General features: G+C 42.5%; 1 protein-coding gene across 3 annotated transcripts in view; it reads right to left on the bottom strand.

The window, feature by feature from the left end:
- Positions 1-2840: 2840 nt before the first annotated feature.
- Positions 2841-26184, bottom strand: part of birc2 (baculoviral IAP repeat containing 2) — a 50635-nt gene continuing 27291 nt past the window's right edge. For 2 of the 3 annotated variants that reach the window (XM_068034079.1, XM_068034080.1), the window contains exons 6-9: positions 15953-16195; positions 13967-14221; positions 3899-3940; positions 2841-3703 (exon numbers count right to left, since the gene is read on the bottom strand). In XM_068034079.1, the coding sequence (XP_067890180.1) occupies positions 3510-3703; positions 3899-3940; positions 13967-14221; positions 15953-16195 (734 nt within the window). In that variant the 3' untranslated portion in view covers positions 2841-3509. The remainder of the gene's footprint in view (positions 3704-3898; positions 3941-13966; positions 14222-15952; positions 16196-26184) is intronic. The other variant, XM_068034081.1, reaches the window with a different exon arrangement.

Below are 26184 nucleotides of genomic sequence, written 5' to 3'. Positions count from 1 at the left end.
ATTCTTGACTTTAGGATTTTATAAAGGACAAATTGCACAGACCCAGGGTTGGGCTGAACCACAAATTTCTTTATTTAATAACACCCCTTCTAAAACCCTGTTACAAATACCTCTAACTAATCTAAAGGACACCACACAACACCTTGGTTAGTACGATTTAAATCCCTCCACAATTTAACCTCGGCGCTCACCCAAACACCATGACTTATAAAATAAACCTTTTGAAAAACCATAAGCAAAACCCCAAATTCACTCAATTCAAAACCCAAACCCTCCCAGGATTTAGTTGCTACACTTAAAATTGCTTTAAAACTGAGCCCCAAATACCCCTTGGATTGGCTGATCACTTACAATCCCTCCACACAGTTGGTCCTTCCGGTGAGAATTGTAGGTCCACGAGCCAGGTTGACCGTTGCTGACCCTCCTTCTTGATTGCGGCACCCACAGAACAAACCCCTTTAAGATTTGACTGAAAAACTTACAATCACCCACATGGCTGTTGGTTACCAATGTTGATTGTAGGCCTGGACCGGAGAAGACCAGTCCCTGTCCTTTTTCACATAACTGCAGCCCAAACCCTTCAATCTTGTCCCTTTTATGATGATCCTTATTGAAATATCATAATCACATATCCTAAAGCCATCCTACTGGATGGCCAGCACTTAGCACCTTTTAATCTCTTTCCTCTATTATCTGCCTGGTCCAGACAGATCCATTTAGTGCTGATGTGATTTCCCTGACCGAGAACAATGAACTCCACCAATTGAGGTAATCCAGGCTCCAAAGCTAATATCCATGAAAAAGGTTTCTCTCCTGTCTTGACAGGAATTCTGATCCGACACACTCCATCAGTGTTTCAGCCTTGATTATGCACTCAAGGTGAACCCACTGCCAGAGGAAATTCATTGATAGATACTACCACCATAGAAGTTATTTAAATCAAATTTAATTTTGTTTTATATTTGTGTGAATTGTTACTCTATTCTGGCTGAGCATTAATGCTGGAAACTGGTAAGTAGGAAATTACTCCAGATGCCTTCTCTGAATCAATTTAAATAATTGAGAACTTTGAGTTAATTTAATGGACTGTAAATTCACCTACTCACTGCTACATTCCGTGGCATCAGTAATAAATTATATCTCTAGCATCAAGTCTAAAAGTGTAGGGTTGTATTAACAGGAAGAAATTATAGAAGTGAAAAATATGGAAAGTTGGGTGCAAAGATTAATAGGTGATCAGGGTTAGTGTCCAAACAACAATTGTAATTGTTCTGTATCCTTACCTGTTCTCATAATGAGGTACTCTGTTTCTTTTACACACAAGCCAAGTAATAGTCCACAGAAGTTCTTCTCCAGTGGAATGAATCCTTAACTTCTGAAAATGGGAAATGGAGCCCTCTTTGCACCATATGTCCTTTTTTTAAAAAAAAAACTGGTGGTTTTGCTCACTGCTTAAATTCAGTGCATAACTTCTTTCATACCCCTGGTCATTGGGCCAATGTTTTTGTTCAATGATGTAATCCCCTTACTTACCTATTTAACCCTTTTGCTAATACATTAGCACTTTCCCTATTCAGTTAGCTAGTTCTTAAATAATTCCATTTGTCCCAGTACTGCTGCAAATTCCCAAAGTGGAATACCCCATCCTGACACCATGCACTGATTTCCCCAATCCTCCTGTCCTGCTCTATTATAACACTAGTTGGGGCAGTCCAGCTCCTAATCTTAATTTCCTAATTTCTTAAATTAATCTTGTAGGACATTAGGTCTTCCTTTAACTGCATCAATGTGATATGGTAAATCTGTATTTTAAAATAGTAGAGCCAAAAGTAGTTGAAAGTAAATTTACAAGATAATTTTTTTTTCAATAAAAGAGAATAAGATTTGGTATAATCTTCCAAGTGTCATGCAGACTCCCACCTGCCAAGAATGAGGCACATTAATTTCGCCACAAGGAAGAGTGTTTGAACTGGCAGAAAGCTCTTGGATCCTGGATTGATAAGAGCCTCTCCTGTCTGCTCCCATCTTTTTCTCATGGGCAAGACCCATTGAAGACACATGAATCCCAAAACAGAAAAGTTTCCTACAGTGAACAACGTTTAAGAAGAATACTGGACCCCAACAAAAAACAAGACCATACCTTCAATGAAGAACTCTACAGCGAGCTTGAAGCACAGTAACAAAAAATCCTCAAGAGATTGCCTCAAACTTTTCCACTTTATTTTTTTTCTTCTGCTCTCTTCTGTCCCGATCTGCATGTGTGTATCGCGTATCCATAGGCTTTAACCGAATTAGAGGTTAAGTTTAATAAATTTCACTTTTCTTCTTTAAACCAAAGAAAGCCTGTTTGTGTTCATTTCTTTACCTTATAATTGGAAAGCAGTGAATAAGGATTCACCAAGGGGGAGCTAAAAACACTGTTTCAAAATTAAACCAGTAAAGCCAGGTGAAAGCTGAAAGGGAACCCTAGACCGCTTTCTCACCTGGTCATAACGGAAGGGATTCATTTCCTCTTTTGCACAATATTTGATTAAAAATCTTACATCTGCTTAACAATTGTTTCTCATCACACAATTTTCACCAACGTTCTCATTATGAATTCCTATATCCACATGCATAATCGGCTTTGTTTTATGTAAAGAAGTCACTCAGTAATTGAAGAGTCCAGCCACCAGGTTGAGAGATTTACTAAAATGTTTTGAAATGTATTTTCCCCAGAGAGGGAATGGATGGATGATATACTAATGATACATAACTTCCTTAAACTACAGTTCAATGTTCACAGTTATATTTTGAAGCAAACTCATTGTCATGCGCTTTGTTAAGTCAGAAAATATAAATCTTTCAATTAGTTATTTATTTATTTATTTAGAGATACAGCACTGAAAGAGGCCCTTCAGCCCACCGAGTCTGTGTGGACCAACAACCACCCATTTATACTAACCCTGCAGTAATCCCATATTCCCTCCCACACTAGGGACAATTTACAATGGCCAATTTACCTAACACCTGAAAGTCTTTGTTTGTGGGAGGAAACCGGAGCACCCGGCAAAAACCCACGCGGTCACAGGGAGAACTTGTAAACTCCACACAAGCAGTACCCAGAATCAAACCCGGGTCCCTGGAGATGTGAGGCTGCGGTGCTAACCACTGCGCTGCCCATAATGGTTTACATCACATGGTAAAAGCAGTGCCTTTCATCATTCTTTTCCAACTTTATGATTTTCTATACTCCATTAAAATAACTAATTTCAATACAGAGCATATGGAATTATTCATTACAATCAGGTTAATTACTTTGCCATTGTTGATTTAAAGATTATGTAAAGGGCTCTAAAGTAAAAAGGTTGTTTATTCTGCCAACAGAAATTTCACTTCCAGTAATGTAGATTGGGTAAACCCCACTTCCAAGAACAAACTGATCAGAGTTCAATTGTTCTCGATGAATTGGGTATAATTTCTAGGTTGAGTAAAACTGATATTCAGTAGCATTAAGCTAGTTATCAGGATTAGGACAAGAATGTTCTAACTGTACCTTTGATGGTACCACGGCAGATTGGACACTTCCGAAGGGAAGGTGCACAGTCTGTACAAACAACCAAATGACCGCACATTATAAACACAACAGAGACCTCTTTATCCATACACACTTTACAAGTTCTTTCTTCCTGCAACCTTCGTAATTGCTCTTCCATGGTCAAGCCTAAAGAAAATAAAAAAGTTGTTAGCTCCAAAAGCTGACTGATCCGCTAGCAGTTTGCTGCCTTAAAGTTAATATAAACATTTTAATTGTTGGGAAATTAGTTAATCCAGACTCGTGTGCCAATTCCATTCCAATTATTGTGCAAATATTTGCATTTTACAATACTAATGGATGAAAAAGGAAGAAATAACTTACCCAACATATCTGATGATGCTGAATAAGGCAAACATTTTTGAACTGTAATATAAAACAAATTAGGAGACTATAATCATATATAGTAAACAGAACAAAAAAAATCTGCAGGGACTTGAAATACACATTCACACACACTACATATAAACAATATAAATGATATATATGGCTGAATTTTACGCCACCCCAGTGGGGCGGATGGTGGCGGCGTAAAATTAATGCGGGAGGCCTACATGCCCCACTCCCACCTCCGGTCAACTTTATGGCGGTCGGGTGGAGGGGGGGAGGGGCGGGCGGGGGGGGAGGAGTGGTAAGAACAGCCCACCTGCCAGAGGCCAATCAAGGCCCTTAAGTAGCCACTTAAGGGCACTCGGCTGCCTCCACGGGTACTTGAATCCTCTCGCTATGAAGGCCAACATACCATTTGCCGCCTTAACCACCTGCTGCACCTGCATGCTTACTTTCAGCCACTGGTGCACAAGGGCACCCAGGTCTCGCTGCACCTCCCCCTTTCCCAATCTATTGCCGTTCACATAATAATCTGCCTTCCTGTTTTTGCCACCAAAGTGGATAACCTCACATTTATCCACATTATACCACATCTGCCATGTATTTGCCCACTCACTCAACCTGTCCAAATCATACTGGAGCTTCTCTGCATCCTCCTCACAGCTCACACTCCCACCCAGCTTTGTGTCATCTGCAAACTTGGATATATTACATTTAATTCCCTCATCTAGATCATGAATATATATTGTGAATAGCATGGGTCCTAGCAATGATCCCTGCGGTACCCCACTAGTCACTGCCTGCCACTCGGAAAAAGACCCGTTTATTCCTACTCTGTTTCCTGTCTGCCAGTTCTCTATCCATGTCAGTACCTTACCCCCAATCCAATGTGCATTAATTTTGCACGCTAATCTCTTAAGTGGGACCTTATCAAAAGCCTTCTGAAAGTCCAAATACACCACATCCACTGGTACTCCCTTATCTATTCTACTAGTTACATCCTCAAAAATTTCCAGTAGATTTGTCAAGCATGATTTCCCTTTCGTAAATCCGTGTTGACTTTGTCCCATCCTGTCACTGTTTTCCAAGTGCTCTGCTATTACATCTTTCATAATGGACTCTAACAACAATTGCTTGTATTTTCCACTGTTTACAATGTAAGAACATAAGAACTAGGAGCAGGAGTAGGTTATTCAGCCCCTCAAGCCTGCCCCGCCATTCAATAAGATCATGACTGATCAGTCCCAGGCCTCAACTCCTTTTTCGGGCCTGCTCTGCGTAACCCTCAACTCCCCGAGATTTCAAAAATCTATCTACCTCCTCCTTAAATACATTTAGTGACCTAACCTCCACAACTCTCCGAGGTAGAGAATTCCAGAGATTCATCACCCTCAGAAGAAATTCCTTCGTATCTCAGTTTTAAATGGGTGCCTCCTTATTCTGTAACTATGTCCCCTAGTTCGAGATTCCCCCACCAGTGGAAACATATTCTCAACATCTACCCTGTCAAGCCCCCTTAGAATCTTATACGTTTCAATCAACTCACCTCTCATTCCTCTAAACTCCAATGAATAAAGGCCTAACTTGTTTAGCCGTTCTTGATAAGACAACCCCTTCATCCCTGGAATCAGCCTAAGTGAACCTTTTCTGAACTGCCTCCAATGCTAGTATATCCTTCCTTAAATACAGGGACCAAAACTGTACGCAGTACTCCAAGTGTGGCCTCACCAACACCCTGCACAGTTGTAACAGGACTTCCCTATTTTTAAACTCTAACCCCCTAGCAATAAAGGCCAAAATTCCATTTCCCTTCCTAATTACTTGCTGCACCTGCATGCTAACCTTTTGTGTTTCATGCACAAGAACACCCAGATCCCTCTGTACTGCAGTATTTTGTAGTCTTTCTCCATCTAAATAATAATCTGCCTTTTTATTCTTCCTACCAAAGTGGATTACCTCGCACTTTCCCACATTGAATTCCATCTGCCAAGTTTTTGCCCACTCATTTAACCTATCTATATCCCTTTGCAGATTCTTTGTGTCCTCATCACAACATGCCTTCCCACCTACTTTTGTATCGTCAGCAAATTTGGAGACACTACACTCTGTTCCTTCCTCCAAGTCATGAATATAGATCGTAAATAGTTGAGGCCCTAGGACCAATCCTTGTAGCACCCCACTAGTTACGGCTTTCCAACCTGAAAAAGACCCACTGATCCTGACCCGCTGCCTGGTGTGTTAGCCAATCCTCAATCCACGCCAACACATTACCCCCAATACCCTGAGCTCCTATTTTATGCCTTTTATGTGGCACCTTATCGAACGCCTTCTGAAAATCAAAATACAGTACATTTACCACTTCCCCTTTATCCACTCTGCTTGCAAGAGTAAAGCAAAGGGAAACACAGGAGTAGTTTCAGTATACAGGTACTCATTGCAACCCACCCCTTTACCAAAAAAAAAGGACTCGGTTGTGTGTAGGTAAGGTAAGGCTTTTTCTATTTCTTTTCTTGTTTTATCGTGTGATTGGTTAAAAACTTGGGAATTTAGAATAGTGGGAATGGAGGTTAAGGCAGTTGAATGTTCCTCCTGCAGAATGTGGGAGGTAAGGGTCGCCAAGGGTGTCCCTGCTGACTGCATCTGCGGGAAGTGCACCCAGCTCCAGCTCCTCGAGGACCGCGTTAGGGAACTGGAGCTGGAGGAACTTCGGAGCATTCGGGAGGCGGAGGGGATTATTGAGAGGAGTTATCGGGAGGCAGTCACACCTCAGGTAAAAGAAGGTGGTAGATGGGTTACCATCAGGGGAAGGAGAGGGAACCAGCAGGCAGTGCAGGGATCCCCTGTGGCCGTTTCCCTCAACAACAGGTATACCGTTTTGGATACTGTTGGGGGAGACGACTTACCAGGGGTAGGCAATGGGATGCAGGTCTCTGGCGCAGAGTCTGTCCCTGTTGCTCAGAAGGGAAGGGGTAAGAGGAGCAGAGCATTAGTCATTGGGGACTCCATAGTTCGGGGAACAGATAGGAGGTTTTGTGGGAACGAGAGAGACTCACGGTTGGTGTGTTGCCTCCCAGGTGCCAGGGTACGTGATGTCTCGGATCGTGTTTTTGGGATCCTCAAGGGGGAGGGGGAGCAGCCCCATGTCGTGGTACACATAGGCACCAACGACATAGGTAGGAAGACAGATGGGGATTTAAGGCAGAAATTCAGGGAGCTAGGGTGGAAGCTTAGAGCGAGAACAAACAGAGTTGTTATCTCTGGGTTGTTGCCCGTGCCACGTGCTAGCGAAGTGAGGAACAGGGAGAGAGAGGAGTTGAACACGTGGCTGCAGGGATGGTGTAGGAGGGAGGGTTTTGGTTTCCTGGATAATTGGGGCTCTTTCTGGGGTAGGTGGGACCTCTACAAACAGGATGGTCTTCACCTGAACCAGAGGGGTACCAATATCCTGGGGGGGGAGATTTGCTAGTGCTCTTCGGGGGGGTTTAAACTAATTCAGCAGGGGGATGGGAACCTAAATTGTAGTTCCAGTGTGCAGGATGTTGAGAGTAGTGAGGTCAGGGATAAGGTTATAAGGACACAAGAGGGCACTGGCAAGCAAGAGCTTGGTTTAAAATGTGTCTACTTCAACGCCAGGAGCATCCGGAATAAGGTGGGTGAGCTTGCAGCATGGGTTGGTACCAGGGATCTCGATGTTGTGGCCATTTCAGAGACATGGGTAGAGCAGGGACAGGAATGGATGTTGCGGGTTCCAGGATTTAGATGTTTCACTAAGAACAGAGAAGATGGTAAAATAGGGGGGGGGGGGGGGGGGGGTGTGGCATTGTTAATCAAGGAAAGTATTACAGCGGCAGAAAGGACGTTTGAGGACTCGTCTACTGAGGTAGTCTGGGCCGAGGTTAGAAACAGGAGAGGAGAGGTCACCCTGTTGGGAGTTTTCTATAGACCTCCAAATAGTTCCAGAGATGTAGAGGAAAGGATAGCAAAGATGATTCTTGACAGGAGCGAGAGTAACAGGGTAGTTGTTATGGGGGACTTTAACTTTCCAAATATTGACTGGAAATACTATAGTTCGAGTACTTTAGATGGGTCAGTTTTTGTCCAGTGTGTGCAGGAGGGTTTTCTGACACAGTATGCAGACAGGCCAACCAGGGGCGATGCCACATTGGATTTGGTACTGGGTAATGAACCCGGCCAGGTGTTAGATTTAGAAGTTGGTGAGCACTTTGGTGATAGTGATCACAATTCGGTTAGGTTTACCTTAGCGATGGGCAGGGACAGGCATATACAGCAGGGCAAGAATTATAGCTGGGGGAAAGGAAATTATGATGCGATTAGGCAAAATTTAGGATGCGTAGGATGGGGAAGGAAACTGCAGGGGATGGGCACAATCGAAATGTGGAGCTTATTCAAGGAGCAGCTACTGCGTGTCCTTGATAAGTATGTACCTGTCAGGCAGGGAGGAAGTTGTCGAGCGAGGGAGCCGTGGTTTACTAAAGAAGTTGAAGAGCTTGTCAAGAGGAAGAAGGCGGCTTATGTTAGGATGAGACGTGAAGGCTCAGTTAGGGCGCTTGAGAGTTACAAGCTAGCCAGGAAGGATCTAAAGGGAGAGATAAGAAGAGCAAGGAGAGGACACGAGAAGTCATTGGCGGATAGGATCAAAGAAAACCCTAAGGCTTTCTATAGGTATATCAGGAATAAAAGAATGACTAGAGATAGGTTAGGGCCAATCAAGGATAGTAGTGGGAAGTTGTGTGTGGAATCGGAGGAGATAGGGGAAGTGTTAAATGAATATTTTTCATCAGTATTTACAGTAGAGAAAGAAAATGTTGTCGAGGAGAATACTGAGATACAGACTACTAGGCTAGATGGGATTGAGGTTCACAAGGAGGAGGTGTTAGCAATTTTGGAAAGTGTGAAAATAGATAAGTCCCCTGGGCCAGATGGGATTTATCCTAGGATTCTCTGGGAAGCCAGGGAGGAGATTGCAGAGCCTTTGTCCTCGATCTTTATGTCGTCATTGTCGACAGGAATAGTGCCGGAAGACTGGAGGATAGCAAATGTTGTCCCCTTGTTCAAGAAGGGGAGTAGAGACAGCCCTGGTAATTATAGACCTGTGAGCCTTCCTTTGGTTGTGGGTAAAATGTTGGAAAAGGTTATAAGAGATAGGATTTATAATCATCTTGAAAAGAATAAGTTCATTAGCGATAGTCAGCACGGTTTTGTGAAGGGTAGGTCGTGCCTCACAAACTTTATTGAGTTTTTTTGACAAGGTGACCAAACAGGTGGATGAGGGTAAAGCCGTGGATGTGGTGTATATGGATTTCAGTAAGGCGTTTGATAAAGTTCCCCACGGTAGGCTATTGCAGAAAATACAGAAGTATGGGATTGAAGGTGAATTAGTGCTTTGGATCAGAAATTGGCTAGCTGAAAGAAGACAGAGGGTGGTGGTTGATGGTAAATGTTCATCCTGGAGTATAGTTTCTAGTGGTGTACCGCAAGGATCTGTTTTGGGGCCACTGCTGTTTGTCATTTTTATAAATGACCTGGATGAGGGTGTAGAAGGGTGGGTTAGTAAATTTGCGGATGACACTAAGGTCGGTGGAGTTGTGGATAGTGCCGAAGGATGTTGTAGGTTACAGAGGGACATAGATAGGCTGCAGAGCTGGGCTGAGAGTTGGCAAATGGAGTTTAATGCGGAAAAGTGTGAGGATTCACTTCGGAAGGAGTAACAGGAATGCAGAGTACTGGGCTAATGGGAAGATTCTTGGTAGTGTAGGTGAGCAGAGAGATCTTGGTGTCCAGGTACATAAATCCCTGAAAGTTGCCACCCAGGTTAATAGAGCTGTTAAGAAGGCATATGGTGTGTTAGCTTTTATTAGTAGGGGGATCGAGTTTAGGAGCCACGAGGTCATGCTGCAGCTGTACAGAACTCTGGTGCGGCCGCACCTGGAGTATTGCGTGCAGTTCTGGTCACCGCATTATAGGAAGGACGTGGAAGCTTTGGAAAGGGTGCAGAGGAGATTTACTAGGATGTTGCCTAGTATGGAGGGAAGGTCTTACGAGGAAAGGCTGAGGGACTTGAGGTTGTTTTCGTTGGAGAGAAGGAGGAGGAGAGGTGACTTAATAGAGACATATAAGATAATCAGAGGGTTAGATAGGGTGGATAGTAAGAGTCTTTTTCCTCGGATGGTGATGGCAAACACGAGGGGACATAGCTTTAAGTTGAGGGGTGATAGATATAGGACAGATGTTAGAGGTAGTTTCTTTAGTCAGAGAGTAGTAGGGGTGTGGAACGCCCTGCCTGCAACAGTAGTAGACTCGCCAACTTTAAGGGCATTTAAGTGGTCATTGGATAGACATATGGATGAAAATGGAATAGTGTAGGTCAGATGGTTTCACAGGTCGGCGCAACATCGAGGGCTGAAGGGCCTGTACTGCGCTGTAATGTTCTATGTTCTATGGTCTTCATTTTAATTATTTTCCACTGCCACACAGAATGATCCAGCCAATACTAGAATTTTTTTTATTTGCAGATCATTTTTCATCCCAATCTGAAATGAGTTCCACATTCCCAAATTAAGCTACTCAAGAATGCCTCAGACTACCTTGTAACAGAACAACTCAGGTGTATTAGAGAGCTAATTTGTAGGCCATCCTGAAAAGTAGGGAATGAGTTACTTAAAGAGATCTTTATCAGGTAAGATTCCATACCCATCCAAAACAGCAATAAAATGAGTGTACTGAAAAGCTCCCCCAAAAAAGCAGAACAGCAACTCGAGCAAGATGTAGCAGAAACATAATACAATGGATTGGGCAATCAAAAAGAATTGAAGAGGAATTTCTTTAGCATGCTAAGAATGCAGAGTTTGCTGCCACTCAGTGGTTGAAGCAAACAACATTGATGCATTGAAGGGCAGCCTTTTTGTGTAAATCTGGGTGAGGGGCATGGCAGTGAGAAGTAATTAGAGTGGAAAGAGATTTGCATAGGGGGGGGGTGGGGGGAGTGCAAATAATGCATGGGAATACAGCAAGAGTTTAAAAAAAAAATGGGACTGCAGGTCTCAAGCGATGCACAATTGTTATGTCCTTTGGTTTAGCAAAGAGCAACTGTAAGAGACTGTTCTGGATATAATGTTTAGTAATCTAGTTCACAGTAATTAAAAATTGACATTTGAGAAAAGAAAATTAAAAATATCGCTCACAAATTTGAAGCATATAAAAGCAGTTTAGAATAGGGAAATTGGAACACAACAATGGGTTCAAATCTAGCGTAGAAAATGCTTAAAGAATAACAAAGTGCCGGAAATACTCAGCAGGTATGGCAACATTTGTGGAGAGAAACAGAGTGAATGTTTCAAATTTGTGACTTTTCATCTGAACTAGGCAAAGTTAGAAGTGCAACAGGTTTTGAACAAGTGAAGGGGAAGGGTGGGAAGGTCTGTGATAGGGTAGAGGGCAGAAGAGATTAAATGACTAAAGGTTTCATGGGTACAAATCTAAAAGCAGTGGTAATGGGACAAGTAAAAGAAACAAAAAACAAAGACATGTCCTGAAGAGGTAGTGTGTATGGCAGGATAGCTGCCATCTGAACACAAAGTAAATGAAATGAGAGAAACAAGAGGCAAAAAACAAACCAGCAAAAGAACACAAAAGAAAATGGGGACCGAGGTTATGATCTAAAATAGTTGAACTCAATGTTGAGTCCAAAAGGCTGTAAAGTGCCCAGTCAAAATATATGAGGTGCTGTTCCTCGAACTTGCATTGAGCTTCAATGAAACACTGCAGTAGGCCACGGTCAGAATGTCAGTGTGAGAGCAAGGTGGAGAATTAAAATGGGAGGCAACTGCAAGCTCGGGGTCACGCTTGCCGACCAAACGGAGGTTTCCGCAAAGGAGTCACCCAATCTGCATTTGGTCTCCCCAACGAAGAAACTACCAAAGCGTGATCAGAAAATATCGCATACTAATTTGAAAGTAGTACAAGTAAATTGCCGTTTCACCTGGAAAGAATGTTTGGAACTTTGAATGGTGAGAAGGGAGGAGGTAAAAGAGCAGGTTTTATATCTTCTATGCTTGCATGGAAAGGTGCTGTAAGGAAAACAAGGAGTGTTGCGGGTGACTGAGGAGTGGACCAGGGTGTCGTGAAGGGAATGGGCTCTCTACAATGCTGAAAGGGGAGGGAGGGGAAGATGTGTTTGGTGGTGGCATCACACTGAATTTGGCAGAGGATGATCCATTGAATACAGAGGCTGGTGGGGTGAAAGGTGAGGACAAGGGATTCTGGGAGGGAGGGAAAGGGCTGAGAGAAGTGCATGAAATACAACAGACAGAGTCAAGGGCCCTGTCAAACAGTAGTGAGGGGGTGGAATCCTTGGTTGAGGAAAATGGAAGGCATATTAGAAGCAACAGTAAAGAAGGTTGCATCTTACGAATGTGTGTGACGGAGAAACTGGAAGAACAGAATAGTCTTTATAGGAAGCAGGATGTGAGGAAGTGTAGTCAAAGGTACCTGTGGAAGTCAGTGGACTTAGTAAATATTGGTTGACAGCCTTTTCCCAGAAATGGAGACAGAAGTCGAGGACGGGAAGAGTTGGAGATGGACCATGTGAAGGTGAAAGAAGGGTGGAAACTGAAAGCAAGTTCAATGGAATTTTCCAGTTCAGGTCAAGAGCAGGAAACGGTACTGATACAGTTATTTATGTACTGGAAAAATAAAGAGGTGAGGAAGGATCAAAGGAGGACTGGGACAAATAATGTTCCACATATCTGACAAAAAGCCAGGCATTGCGAGGACCCACACCAGTACCCATAGCAACACCTTTTATTTGGAGTAATGAGTGGAGCTGAAGACAAAGTTGTTCACTATGAGAACAAGTTCAGCCAGGCAGAGGAGGATGGCGATTGCTTGGGCCTCCATTCAAGGAAGAAGCGGAGTGCTCAGAGATCATCTTGGTGAGAGATGGGGGTGTAGCAGGATTGGAGGCCCATGGTGAAAAGGAGATGGTTAGGGCCAGGCAACTGGAAACTGTTAAAGTGACAGAGGCTATCAGAAGGGTCATGAATGTAGGGGGCAAGATACCTAGCAAGGGGAAAGAGAGCGACAGAGGGAGCGAAAAGAACGAGAGAGGGAGAGAAAAGAGTGAGAAAAGGAGAGGAAAGAGAGAGAGAGAGATCAGTTTAGTGGGACAGGAACAGGGGGAAATCGATGGGTTTACTTGCTCAAAACCTATTATATATCTAACTTTTCCCAATTCTGTTGAATGAACACAGACCAGAAATGTTAACTGTTTCTCTCTCCACAAATAATGCCAGACCTGCTGAGTATTTCCAGCTTTGGCTTTTATTTCAGATTTCAAGTACAAGCAGTATTTTGTTCTTGAAATATTTAATGAACATTCTGGCCAAATCAAACCAATTGAAAAGAGTGAAGGAAAGTGGACAAGAGGAAATGGTCAGGCACAAACTTCACTTTCAAAAAACTCCCACATATTGGGGTACTAGGCAACAGCATAAGTTACGCAAGCAAACATCCTAATGGCAACAACCCTACAGAGCCAACTTATCGACTGTAATTTTAGAACCACCACTGCCAGGAACATCCATGGTTCATTTTGCTGCTCCAAGTTGTAATACTGCAAGAGGTGAAAATGTAAGCATGATTCTCCAAAGGACAAACTACCCAACTATTTACTCAGCAGAAAAACGGGCCGCACATAGTTTGCAAGGAGAAGAAAAAGCCAGTGTACTCACAACATGGTTTGGAATGTCACGTATTAAGTATGTTCAAAAACTATGTTAACAGAAGTTATATTAGTTATACATTTTAAATTCCTATCAGTTAATGATTTCCCATTGCTCCAGTCTTAATGAGCCAAGAAAATCAACAACATTAGAATATATGCAGAACACTGGTTCTCTATGTTTCACGCATAATTTAAGCCTTCAGACAATATAAGCTGCTAATACACAAAAAGCTTGCAATATTTGCAGGCAGTTTTTCTATTACTATGAATGTCCTAGTTTTACATGGGATGGAACAATACTAAAACAAGGAATTACTTACCATATAGTTTTTCATGCAATTCAGGTTCATGTACCAATAGGACATCTTTAAATGCTTCAGCTACTGCACTTCCTTTGCGAATTACTGTATCAAGTAGCTCTCTGGCTTGTTCATTTTTTTGAGGTTTTTGTTTAATCATTTCACTTTCCATTTTATCAATTAAGGATCGCATTTCTAGATCCTCAAGTAAAGGTGCTATATTTGTCAAGTTCTGACTCAAAGCAACACAATTTTTCTTCAGTAGCAATACATCACCTGCAAAGGGAAAAAAAGTTATTCAGAATTTGCTAATTTTCCATTGGGTCTAGAAAATGGAAGGAGAAAGCAAAGAGAATTAGTTCACTGAAACTTTAACCACTTTGTATATGTACATCACTAAATTCCATGGTGCAGTTTAGCAATAATGCAATGGATTCTTGCTACCTGTTTTATACGGAACTGTGCATCATGCAAAGAATCCAACTCCAAAAACAGGATAGTAAGAAAGCTTATGGAACTGAGGCATATATTTGTTGACTTTGTACCAATGCGAATAATATTTTGAAAGAAAAAAAACTAAGGTTTCTAAATGTACCATAACATATGCATAGAAACATTAGTTTACCAAATGAAGTACTACGCCACTCAACATAATTTTATATATGCATACAAAAGAATATTCACTCAATTGGTAGAAACACTAAAGGAATACTCTCCCATTACGAGTTTCATGATTCAAGGAGCTGTATTGGCCAGACACATTCCTGCATGTGTTATGTACTAGGCTTTGTTCTGAATATCTAAATTCGCTGACTGAGGTGACAGCAGACACAGAAGAAATTACCAGAAAGCAACGGACAGAAATCAGAAAGCTCCAAGTTGCATAGGCAAGAAAGCTAACAAAGGATAGGAAGCTTTGCAGATGAAGTCTCAACCATAAGCAAATGGACAGTTTTTTTAAGCAGTACCCTTCTACAGAACTGTAAACAAGCAAGCATTTATATGAAGAGGAAAAGGGGGAGGGAGGGAGAGAGAGAGAAAGGAAACAAAAACACAATACTTGAAGCACCAAAGGGCAATTGGCATATTCTCTCCCCACCTCCTTTTATTCATTTTTCAGTTCTGAACAGGGGTTTTCAGCATGTACTTTCAAACCTTAAAGGCTGACCAACCCGCTCTATATTTCCATCATGTTCAGTTTTTGTTTTGGATTTTCAGCATTTGCTGGGTTTTTAAAAAAAAATCTTTTATTTAAAAATGAGTATAGATTATTGGCTAAAAACGAAGGCCACTTTTTTCAAATGGCAAAAATTTAAGTGGCTGTATCAAACTGAACCAAGCTAATCTTGTCATTTTCTGCACCAAAACACCAATGGCTTCCTGACAGGTGGAGAATCTAGCTGACAACTCCCAAAGAGCATAAACAAACAGATTCAGCTGCAGTACACAGTTAAATAATCTGTAATGTTTAATTTTAATACTTGAACGATTATTTTGTTTCACCTGCTCCTATCTATATCTCTTCCTCATCTTCTGAAGGAGTTATTCCCCTATTGGAACACTGTCGCTGACACCTTCCATCACTTTGCTGATGATTGAGAGTAGATTGATGGGGCTGGAATTGGTTGGATTGGATTTGTCCTGCTTTTTGTGCACAGGACATACTTGGGCAATTTCCACATTGGTGGGTAGATGCCTGTGTTATAGCTGTACTGGAATAGCTTGGCTAGTTCTGGAGCACAAGTCTTCGTACTACAGCCAGGATGTTGTCATGGCCCAAAGTTTTTCTTGATATCATGTGGAGTGAATCAAATTGGCTGAAGATTGGCACCTATGATGTCGGGGTCCTCAGGAGGAGGCAGAGATGGATCATCCATTTGGCACTTCTGGCTGAAGACTGTTGCAAATGATTCAAAAGATGCAACTGTCTAGCAAACTGGCCTTCTGTCATTGATATAATTAATCTATCAATTCAGTGAAAGGGCAAGCACCTCAATGAATATATACCTTCAGCCATTTCTTCAAGTTTTCTTTCTCTGTCGTCTTGTCTTTCTTCATCTTCGGCATTTAGCAAGTCAGTCACGAGCTCTATAACAGATTTGTAATTCTCTCCACTTGTAAGGATTTTTCGTTGGACAGTCTGCTTCACGAGTCTTCGATCAAAACCCATTTCCATAGCACCCTTAACCACTGGTGTATTCATCATGACTGCATCTTCTGATCGATTTTCCCCAGGTCCAAAATGAACAACTATGAATTGAAAACAGTAAAGTGCAATCTTCAGACAAGAAATGCAAAATTCCAATAAGCAATATCCCAGATGAATTAAAATATAAAAATGTTAAAAACAATGCAACATATTATAACTGTGCATTGCCTTGGCACAAGACCTTAGAAAAGGATATACTGCAGTGCAGATTCATCAAATGTCACCACGGCTCCAAGGGTTACATTGTATAGGCATATAAACAGTAAAAAGGTAATAAAAGGAGGAGTGGTGCCAATTAGGGATCAAAAAGAGATTCACAAATGGAGAAAGAGCATGGCTTAAGTACTAAACGAATACTTTTGTATCTGTCTTTACCAAAGAAGATGTTGCCAAAGTCATGGTGAAAACAACAGATAGTTGAGGCACTGGATGGGCTAAAAATTGATAAAAAGGGGAGGTACTAGAAAGGCTGTACTAAAAAATTGATAAGACACCCAGTCCCAATGAGATGTATCTGAGGATACTGAGGGTAATGAGGTGGAAATTGCGGAGGCACTGGGCCATAATCCTCCAATCTGCCTTAGATACAGGGATGGTGCCAGAGGAAAAAGTGCAAGGAGAAACCGAGCAACTACAGGCTAGTCATTTTACCTCAGTGGTGGGAAAGCTTTTAGAAAGTGATAATCCTCAGGACAAAATTAACAAATCACTTGGAAAAGTGTGGATTCATTAAGGAAAGCTAGCATGAATTTGTTAAAGGCAGATTGTGTTTAACTAACTTGACTGAGTTTTTTTGATGAGGTAACAGAGAGGATAGATGAGGGTAGTACAGTTGGTGTGGTGTTCATGGACTTCCAAAAGGCATCTGATAAAGGTGCTAAGTAACAGGCTTGTCAGCAAAGTTAAAGCCCATGGAATAAAAGGGACTGTGGCAGCCTAGATACAAAGTTGGCTGAGCAACAGAAAACAGTAGTGAACAGTTCTTTTTTCAGACCGGAGGAAGGTATATAGTATGGTTCCTCAGTGGTCGGTATTAGGACCACTGCTGTTCTTGATCTATATTAATGACCCAGATTTGGGTGCCAGGGCACAATTTCAAAATTTGCAGATGACATAAAACTTAGCAGTATTGTGAACAGTGAGGAGGATAATGGTAGACTTCAAGAGGACATAGACAGGCTGGTGGAATGGGCAGACACGTGACACATGAAATTTAATGCAGTTAAGAAAGAATCTTGGTCGGAAGAATGAGTAAAGGCAATATAAAATAAAGGATACAAATCTGAAGAGGGTGCAGGAGCAGAGGGACCTGGGGATGTATGTGCACAAATTGTTGAAGGTGGCAGAGCAGGTTGATAAAGTGGTTAATAAGGCATATGGAATCCTGGGTTTTATAAATAGCAACATAGAGCACAAAAATTATGGTGAGCCTTTATAAATACAGTTTTGGCCTCAACGAGTAGTATTGTATTCAATTCTGGGCACTGAACTTTGAGGATATGAAGGCATTAGAGAGAATACAGAAGAGATTTACAAGAATGATTCCAGGGATGAGAGACTTCAGAATGGATTGGAGAAGCTGGGGCTGTCCTACTTGAAGGGAAGGTTGAGAAGAGATTTGATAGAGGTGTTCAAAATCATGAGAAATCTGGACAGAATAGATAGGGAGAAACTGCTCCCATTGGTGGAAGGGTCATAAACCATGGGCCACCAATTTAGAATAGCAAAAGAACCAAAAGGCGACATGAGGACAAACTTTTTCACGCAGCGTGTGCTTAGGATCTGGAATGCACTGCCTGAGCGTGGGGGCAACAGAGTCAACTGTGGCTTTCAAAACAAAATTGGAAAAGAAAAGATTTGCAGGCCTACAGGGAAAGACGGAGCAGTGGGACCAGCTGTGTTTGTCTTACAGAGAGCTGGCATAGCTCTTCTATGCCGTAAGCATTCTATGGTTCTATGAATTGAGGAGATATTACATAAACTAGACTTTTATACCTTGAAATATAGATGGTTACGGTGCATTTGATAGAGTTTTTCTTAAAATTTTAAAAGGAGTTGATGGGGTAAGATAGAAACTTTTACAACTATTCAGGGTGCAGGAGGTTGGGAGTCTAGGACAAGGTTACATAGCCTTAAAATCACAACCAGGCTGTCAGGAGAGGAGAGTTAGGAAACACTTTTTCGCACAGTGGTAAAGGTGTGGAACTCTCCCCCACAAAAAGCAGTAGATGTTAAATAATTTTAAATTTGAGAACAGATTTTTTGCTAGCCTTGGATATTGAAGGTATATACAGCCAAGGCAAGAATATGGAGTTAGAATGCAGATCAGTCATAGTCTTATTGAATGATGGAAATCTCCTCTATGTTCCCATCTAGAAAGTAAGAACTTAGCTGGAGTCGGGCTAAGAAAACTTAGAGCACCATTAACAATTTTTAGTGTTTTGGAATGGTCCAGAATGAGAATTACAACAACTTCACAATAAATAGATTTGAAGGTAATAAATTAGCAAAGTTTGCTTCCCAATTATAACTCAAGAGACGAACACCATCTACATGCAATAAGTGCCCAGGCAACAGACCTATGTACAAACACTTGCTTCAATCTGAATACGAATATATGAGATTATGCATATGCTAAGTGTTTCTTTAAACTGGAATCAAAAACAGCCCTTTTCTAACCTCCAGCCCACAAAATTCAAAGGAGATAAGAAACAAATATATCCAAGCTCACTTAAATGAACTAAAATAAAATTGAACAAAATTTCCGTGTATAAATCCTCTTCCTATCTTTTCCAATAATAGCTGTCCCAGTTAAATTTTTAAAAAACGATAAAAAGAATTGCAAAATTCTGGATGTAAGCATTGTATTGTCTCACTAAAAATGATGTGTTAAACAAAAACACAAGTAAAAAGAGCTTAAAGTGTTAAAAAAACCTAGTTACCAATTCAAGGTGGTTGATAAAGGGAATGCAGTGGATGTTGTTTATATGGATTTTCATCAAGTGCCACATAAGGTGCCACGTAAAAAGGATGGTTAACAAAATTAAGGCTCATGGAATAGGAGGTTGTGTCCAATTGGATAAAAAAAAATTGACTTAAGGACAGAAAACAGCGAGTCGTAGTAAATGGTTGTTTTTCAGACTGCAGGATGGTAGACAGTAGTGTTTCCCAAGGGAAAGTGATGGGACCACTGCTTTTTTGATTGGCCGGACTGTATCTCCAACACAGAAGTCCTCGAGGCGGCCAACATCCCCAACATATACACCCGACTAAGCCAACGGCGCTCGAGATGGCTTGGCCATGTGAGCCGCATGGAAGATGGCAGGATCCCCAAGGACACATTGTACAGCGAGCTCGTTACTGGTATCAGGCCCACCGGCCGTCCATGTCTCCGCTTTAAAGACGTCTGCAAACGTGACATGAAGTTCTGTGACACTGATCACAAGTCGTGGGAGTCAGTTGCCAGCGATCGCCAGAGCTGGCAGGCAGCCATAAAGGCGGGGCTAAAGTGTGGCAAGTCGAAGACACTTAGCAGTTGGCAGGAAAAAAGACAGAAGCACAAGGCCCCGACAACCAATTTTATCTGTAGCACCTGTGGAAGAGTCTGTCATCTAGAATTGACCTTTATAGCCACTTCACAAACCACTGACCACCTCCAGGCGCTTACCCATTGTCTCGAGACAAGGAGGCCAAAGAAGAATAATAAAAATATATATATTTTAAATAACTTGGATCTTTGAATACAGAGTAGAATTTCAAAATTTGCCAAAGACAGCAAACTGGAGCTGTGGAAAACAGTGAGCATGATATTAACCGTCTACAATAGGACATAGCTAGCAGAATGGGCAGAGGGGTGGCAGATGGAATTTAATACTGACAAGTGTAAGATGATGCATTTTGGCAGAAGGAATAAGGAGAGGCAATACATACTTGATGGCACACGGTTCTAAAGAGTGTGCAGAAACAGAGGGACCTGGGGGTGCATGTGCATCAATCTTTGAAGGTGGCAGGACATATTGAGAGTGTAAAGTATATGGGATCTTGGGCTTCATAAAGAGAGGCATGGAGTACAAAAGCAGGGAAGTTATGCTGAACTTTTATAAATTTCTGGTTAGGGCCCAACTGGAGTAGTGTGTATTCTGGTCACCACACTTCAGGAAGGATGTCAGGGCCCTTGCTCGAGAGGATGCAGAGGAAATTTACCAGAATGGTTCCAGGGATGGGGGATTTTAATTAGGTTAGATTGGGAAAGCTGGGTTTGTTCTCCTTGGAACAAAGGAGATCGGGGGAAGACTTATTAGAGGTGTACAAGATTATGACAGGCTTAGATAAATTAGACAAGGAAAAACTGTTCCCATTAATTAATGGTAGGTACAAGGACTAGGGGACACAGAGTGAAGGTTTTGAGCGGAAAAGGGGCGGGGGAAAATGAGGAAGCGGGTGATAACCTGGAACTCGCTGCCTACAAGGGTGGCGGAAGTGGAAATATTCACTGATTTCAAGAGGAAGTTGGGTGGCCACTTGAAAGAAATAAACTTGTATGGCTATGGGAATGAAGCAGGGGAGCTGGATAGACTGAACAGCTCCATGGAGACCTGGCATGGACTCGCTGGGCCAAGTGGTCATCTTCTGCGCCGTAAATGTCTTTTTCGCCTCTTCAAGGACTGATGCACCTTTAGCAATCAAAGAAACTTACAGCACAGGAGACAGCCATTTAGTCTGCTTCTGGCTCTTAAGAAGAACCATCATGCTTATCCCCACACCACTGCTTTTTGTTCATAACTCTGCAAGTTGCTTAAGTATCTGTCCAACTCCGATTTAAAAATTATTTACGGAATCAGCTTCAGTGCTTTTTAGATCCATCGTTTTAGTTCCCGACAACTCAAAAAATTCTCATCACCCCTCTTGACCTTTTGCCAATGGTTTTAAATCTACGACTTTTGGTTATTGACCCACTCGCCAGAGGTAATAGGTTTCTACTCTATTTTGAAAAATTCTATTAGCTCAGTGCTTAACCTCCTCTGTTCCAAGGAGAACAGTTGCAACTTATCCAAGCTCACATCATAATTGAAGTCCCTCAGCCCTAGCAACATTCTAGTAAACTTCCTCTGTACCTTTACATCTTTTTTTGAAGTGTGGTGCTCACAACATTTCAGCTGAGGCCTAACTGGTGATGTATAAAATTCTAGCATGATCTCTTTACCTTTATATTCTATTCCACTATTTATAAACCCAAGTAACCCAGATTAAAGGCTTGCTACCTGACCTGAACCCAACATGTGTCGGGTTCAGGTTGGGTTGGGCTGGACACACACACACTAAGAATTGCATGCAAGTGTTTAAAAGAGGAAAAAAAAAAAAAAAAAAAAAAAAACTTACCTGAGCTGCAAGTCCGGGACGTCAAGCAGGGAAACTTGAGTCTGCGCAGTGAGTGTCTCTATGACATCATCACGCTCATGCTGCAGCTTCCTGAAGATTGGGAGTTGGAAGCCAAGTAAAGGGAACATTGCGGTGGTCGGGCTCGGGGTGGGTCAGGCTCAGGTCCGATGTGGTTCCGTCGCGTTTGGGTTGAAGTTTTCTTTTGTGACTTGAGCAGGCATTTAACCCAGATGCTCTTTAACCAGCTTATCAACTTTCCCTGCCTCCTAAGAATTTGTGTATAGGCCACCAAGGTGTTGTTGCTCATCTACACCTTTCAAAATAGTGACATTTTAAGAAGGGTCACTGACCCGAAACGTTAACTCTGCTTCTCTTTCCACAGATGCTGCCAGACCTGCTGAGTGAATCCAGCATTTCTTGTTTTTGTTTGACATTTTTAGTATACTGTCTTTCCCCATTAGTTGTCCCAAAGTGCATCACTTCAGACTGAACTCCATCTACCATACTTGTGCCCATTTCACCATTCTATGTCACCCTGAAGACTACAACTATCCTCATCACTATTTACTATGTTGCCAAGTTTTGTACAACCTGCAAGCTTTATAATGCAACTCCATATACTCGAGTCCAAGTTGTTTATAAAAATGGAAGAGTAATGGACCCAAACTCTCACTTGGGGACCATCACTGCAAACCATCTCTTAGTCTGAAAAACGTCCATCCACCACCACCCTCTGTCTCCCATCAATTCCACATCCATACTGCAAAACTGCCCTCAATTCCACAGGCTGCCATCTTAATCCTCCTGTGTGGCATTCATTGAATGTCTTCCAAAAGACAATATATAAACAAAACATCTACTGCACTACCTTGATCAACATTCTCAAAAGAATTCAATCAAGTTTCTTTGAACAAATCCATGCTGGTTCTCGATTAACCCATGCCTTTCCAAATTAAAGTTTATTTTGTCCCCGGTAATGGTTTCCATTATCTTACCACTGATGTTCTGCTTACTAGCCTGTAGTTTCCCAGTTTATCCTTCTCCAGTTTCTTCAACCGTGGTTATTTAATAATTTAGTTATGTCCTCTGCCTCAACGTGAAGATTTCCCTTTGGGTTCTTAATAGTCTTTTTTTCTTTAGCTAAGCTCTTACACTTAAAAGGCTTATAAAATGTTTAGGATTCAATTTAATGTTGTTTGATCTTTTCTCTTCAATTCCATCCTGTACTTTAGCATTAGCTTTGGATGCTCTATCTATTCCCTTCAAAAGGAATACGCCTAGCTTCTATTCGAGCTCTTCTCTGAATGCCTTCCATTGCTCCATTATTGCTTTTCCCTGCAAGTGCCTTTCCCAATTTACTTGCCCCTCTTAAATCACTGAAATTAGCTCTTCCCCAGTTGAGCATTTTAGCTTCAATATTTTCTGGTCTCTCCAAAATTAATTTAGACCAAATTATGTTGTGGTCACAGTTAGTAAATTGATCTCCTACTTAACAGACTCCACTTGCCCTATTTCATATCCCAATGCCAGAGCCAACACAGTTTCCGAACTTACTGGTCTGGAGACAAATGGACTGAGAAAGTTCTGTTGTGTACATTAGAAATTCCACTCCTTCCCTGTCCTTAGCACTCTCTCTTTCCCAGTCTATATTAGGGTAATTAAAGTCTCCTAATATTAGTTCTCTGTTTTTGTTATAAGCCCTGAAATTTGCCAAAACATTTGCTCATCTATCTCCTTCTCACCATTGGAGCTCTTATTTAGTTGTGGAAACCATATTAGGTGTTAATATCCAAACTTTGAGATAGTTATAACTTACCAATGTTTTAGCAGCACAAAAACTGACAGAAGCGGTCACTGAATAACCCGTTTTTAACAAGTCCTTTCTAAAAGTTGACCTGTGCAGAATGTGCAAGAACAGCACAGGACAGACAAAGGTGGAGATCCATGGCAGTCAACCTTCTGGGAAGATGACACCAACAAAGAAGATTTGTATGCCTTTTTGAAAACAAAAAGATGATTTGTTGAGCTGCACTGTATAAGAAATAAGAGTAGGCCATACAGCCTATTGAGCCTGCTCTGCCATTTAAGATCATGGCTGATCTGATCTTGGCCTCAAACTCCACTTTCATGCCTGTCCCCCATAACCCAAGTCCCTTATAGTTCAAGAATCTTGTCTATCTCAGATTTGAATATGTTCAATGACAGCATCCACAGCTCTCTGGGGCACAGAATTCCAAGGATTAACAATCCTCAGAAGAAATTCCTAATCTCCAGTTTATATGGGCAACCCTTTACTCCAAAACCATGCTCCCTAGCTCTAGATTTCCCTGAGGGGAAACATCCTCTAGTACCTAGCCTGTTAAGCCCCCTCAGAATCTTATATTTTAATAGACCATTGCTCATTCTTCTGAACTCCAATGAGTATAGGCCTAACCTGCTCAACCTTTCCTCAAAAAAAACCCCTTCATCCCAGTAATCAACTGAATGAACCTTCTCTGAACTGCTTCCAATGCAAATATATCCCTCCTTAAATGAGACCATCCTTAAATGAGGAGACCAAAGCTGTACACTGTACTCTAGGTGTGGTCTCACCAATGCCCTGTACAACTGTAGCAAGAGTTTCCTATTTTTATGCTCCATTCCCCTTGCAATAAAAGAAAACATTCTATTTGCCTTCCTAATTACTTGCTGTACCTGCATGCTAACTTTGTTAAAAATCTGTAAAGCAGCACTCTGTAGTTCTCTCCATTTAAATAATATTCTATTTTCTATTCTTCCTATCAAAGTAGATAATCTTATTTTCCCACATTATTCTCCATCCGCCAAATTTTTACCCACTTAACCTACCTATATCCTTTTGCAGACACTCTGGGCTGCATTTTACACGAAGGAAGAAACTCCTGCCGGGGCTGAAAGTGGATGGCATGGTCATACGACTGGGGCAGAGTCAGGGCCAGCAGGTGGGGGAACTGTCCAGTAAGACCAGGTGGGCAGGCGGGGGAACCTTCCAGCGGGTCAATCACTGGCGCCATCTTTAAAAGTCAGGCAGCAGTACAGTATAATGCAGCAGCCCGGGAGGGAGCAGTGAGTGTGTACTGGCAGGAGTACAATTCGAAGATACGGCCAAAGCTCGAGCAAGGGTCAGCCCCAAGATTCAGCGATGCCTCCATGGAGGTACACCTCCAGGCTGTAAGATGATAGAGGAAGAAATCCTGTTCCCCCAGGCAGGAGACCAGCACAGTAGTCCAAGCAGGCCTGGATGGAGGTCAGCAGCAGTGAGCCTGTCCCTCTTACCTGGCTGCAGTGCCAAAAAAAAGGTCAATGACCTGATGCTTCTGGCAAGGTGAGTGCAGCGCCTAACAGTAATCTTGCGTCCTTAAATGTGACTGAAGGTGAATAAGAAATAGGAGAAGTGGGTGTCCACCCCATCAGCAAAGATGTCCAGGCATCAGCATTGGCTGTCAGATGTATGTCAGTCTCTCTATGCAGGGCACTGGTCAGGCAAGGGTGACTTCTGCACAGCCAGTGCCAACTGTCCAATGTTGGGCAGTCGGGCTACAACCAACATAGGAGTCATGCCTCTCTTTGAAGGTTGACTAACAATGAGAATGTGCTTGCAGGAGAACAGCTCAATGCACAGGAAATGTCCTACATGGCCATCGTCACTCCCAGGGAGGGAAAGGCACTGCAGCTGCGTGAATGGAGACAAGCAAAACGAGATGGGTGTGAAGCCCTGAGAAAGTGGCCTAATGATGGACACAAGACACCCTCTGGCGAGCACAAAGCATTGTGTCCATTTGTGCACCACTGCTCACAGAGCTCCAGATGAGCAGCTAGAAGGATGTGTTAGAAAGCACACAGTCCTCTCAGTCTTCACTCTTGCAGGTCATAGATAAGACTGGCCAGCCACTGAGCCTGAGCACCCACCAGGACTGGAGAAGGGGCAGGGGCAGCGGAAGGAGGAGACCACCTCAAAAGGTTACATCACCTTATTCCCCTGCACCCTCCACCAGCGCAGATACGTTGGTGGGTAGTCATGCATGGTTCGTAATGGGATCACAATCTGGTAGGCACAGCAGACGGGTCTGAGCAGCTAACTGACGTTGGCTGTCAGCGCCTCTCACACTGAAGATTGTTGGAAGGCCTGGTGATGTTCAGCTTCAGGCTGGTGACCTGCCCCTGGAATCATCCACAAGGCAGCGGATGCTGGAGCTGCAGCGTGAGTTGCAGCAACATCTGGTGCACCTTCCAGAGGCTCTGCACACCCATACATGGACAATGGAGGGACCCAGCCAGGCCATAAGGGCCAGCATGACTCCCTCCATCGAGAGATTGGAGACCCTCATGGAAAGCCATATACAGAATACCACTTGGTGGATGCACACGGACCTGCATTTTATCACCAACTCCATGAGCTCTGTGGACCAATGGCTGGGCAAGGGGGATAAGATAGCAGGAGCCATTGCCAAGTTCTCTGATTCCTCAGGTGACTAGAGAGGGCCAAGTGTGCTGTGAAAGTGTGCAACAGCAGCAGCTGCTGTCTGCAGCATCTGGGGGCTCTTCTCAGGGCTCTCCTAGTGTGGATAGCGGTTCCTCAGCCCCTCTGAAGTGTGACACCAGTGGATCATGAAGCTGTGGAACAGAAGGGGCC

Source organism: Heterodontus francisci, chromosome 6 (assembly GCF_036365525.1).
Source record: "Heterodontus francisci isolate sHetFra1 chromosome 6, sHetFra1.hap1, whole genome shotgun sequence".
Lineage (NCBI taxonomy): Eukaryota > Metazoa > Chordata > Chondrichthyes > Heterodontiformes > Heterodontidae > Heterodontus > Heterodontus francisci.
Note: the sequence above shows the minus strand (reverse complement) of the source record. Positions and strands in the feature narration are given on the sequence as shown.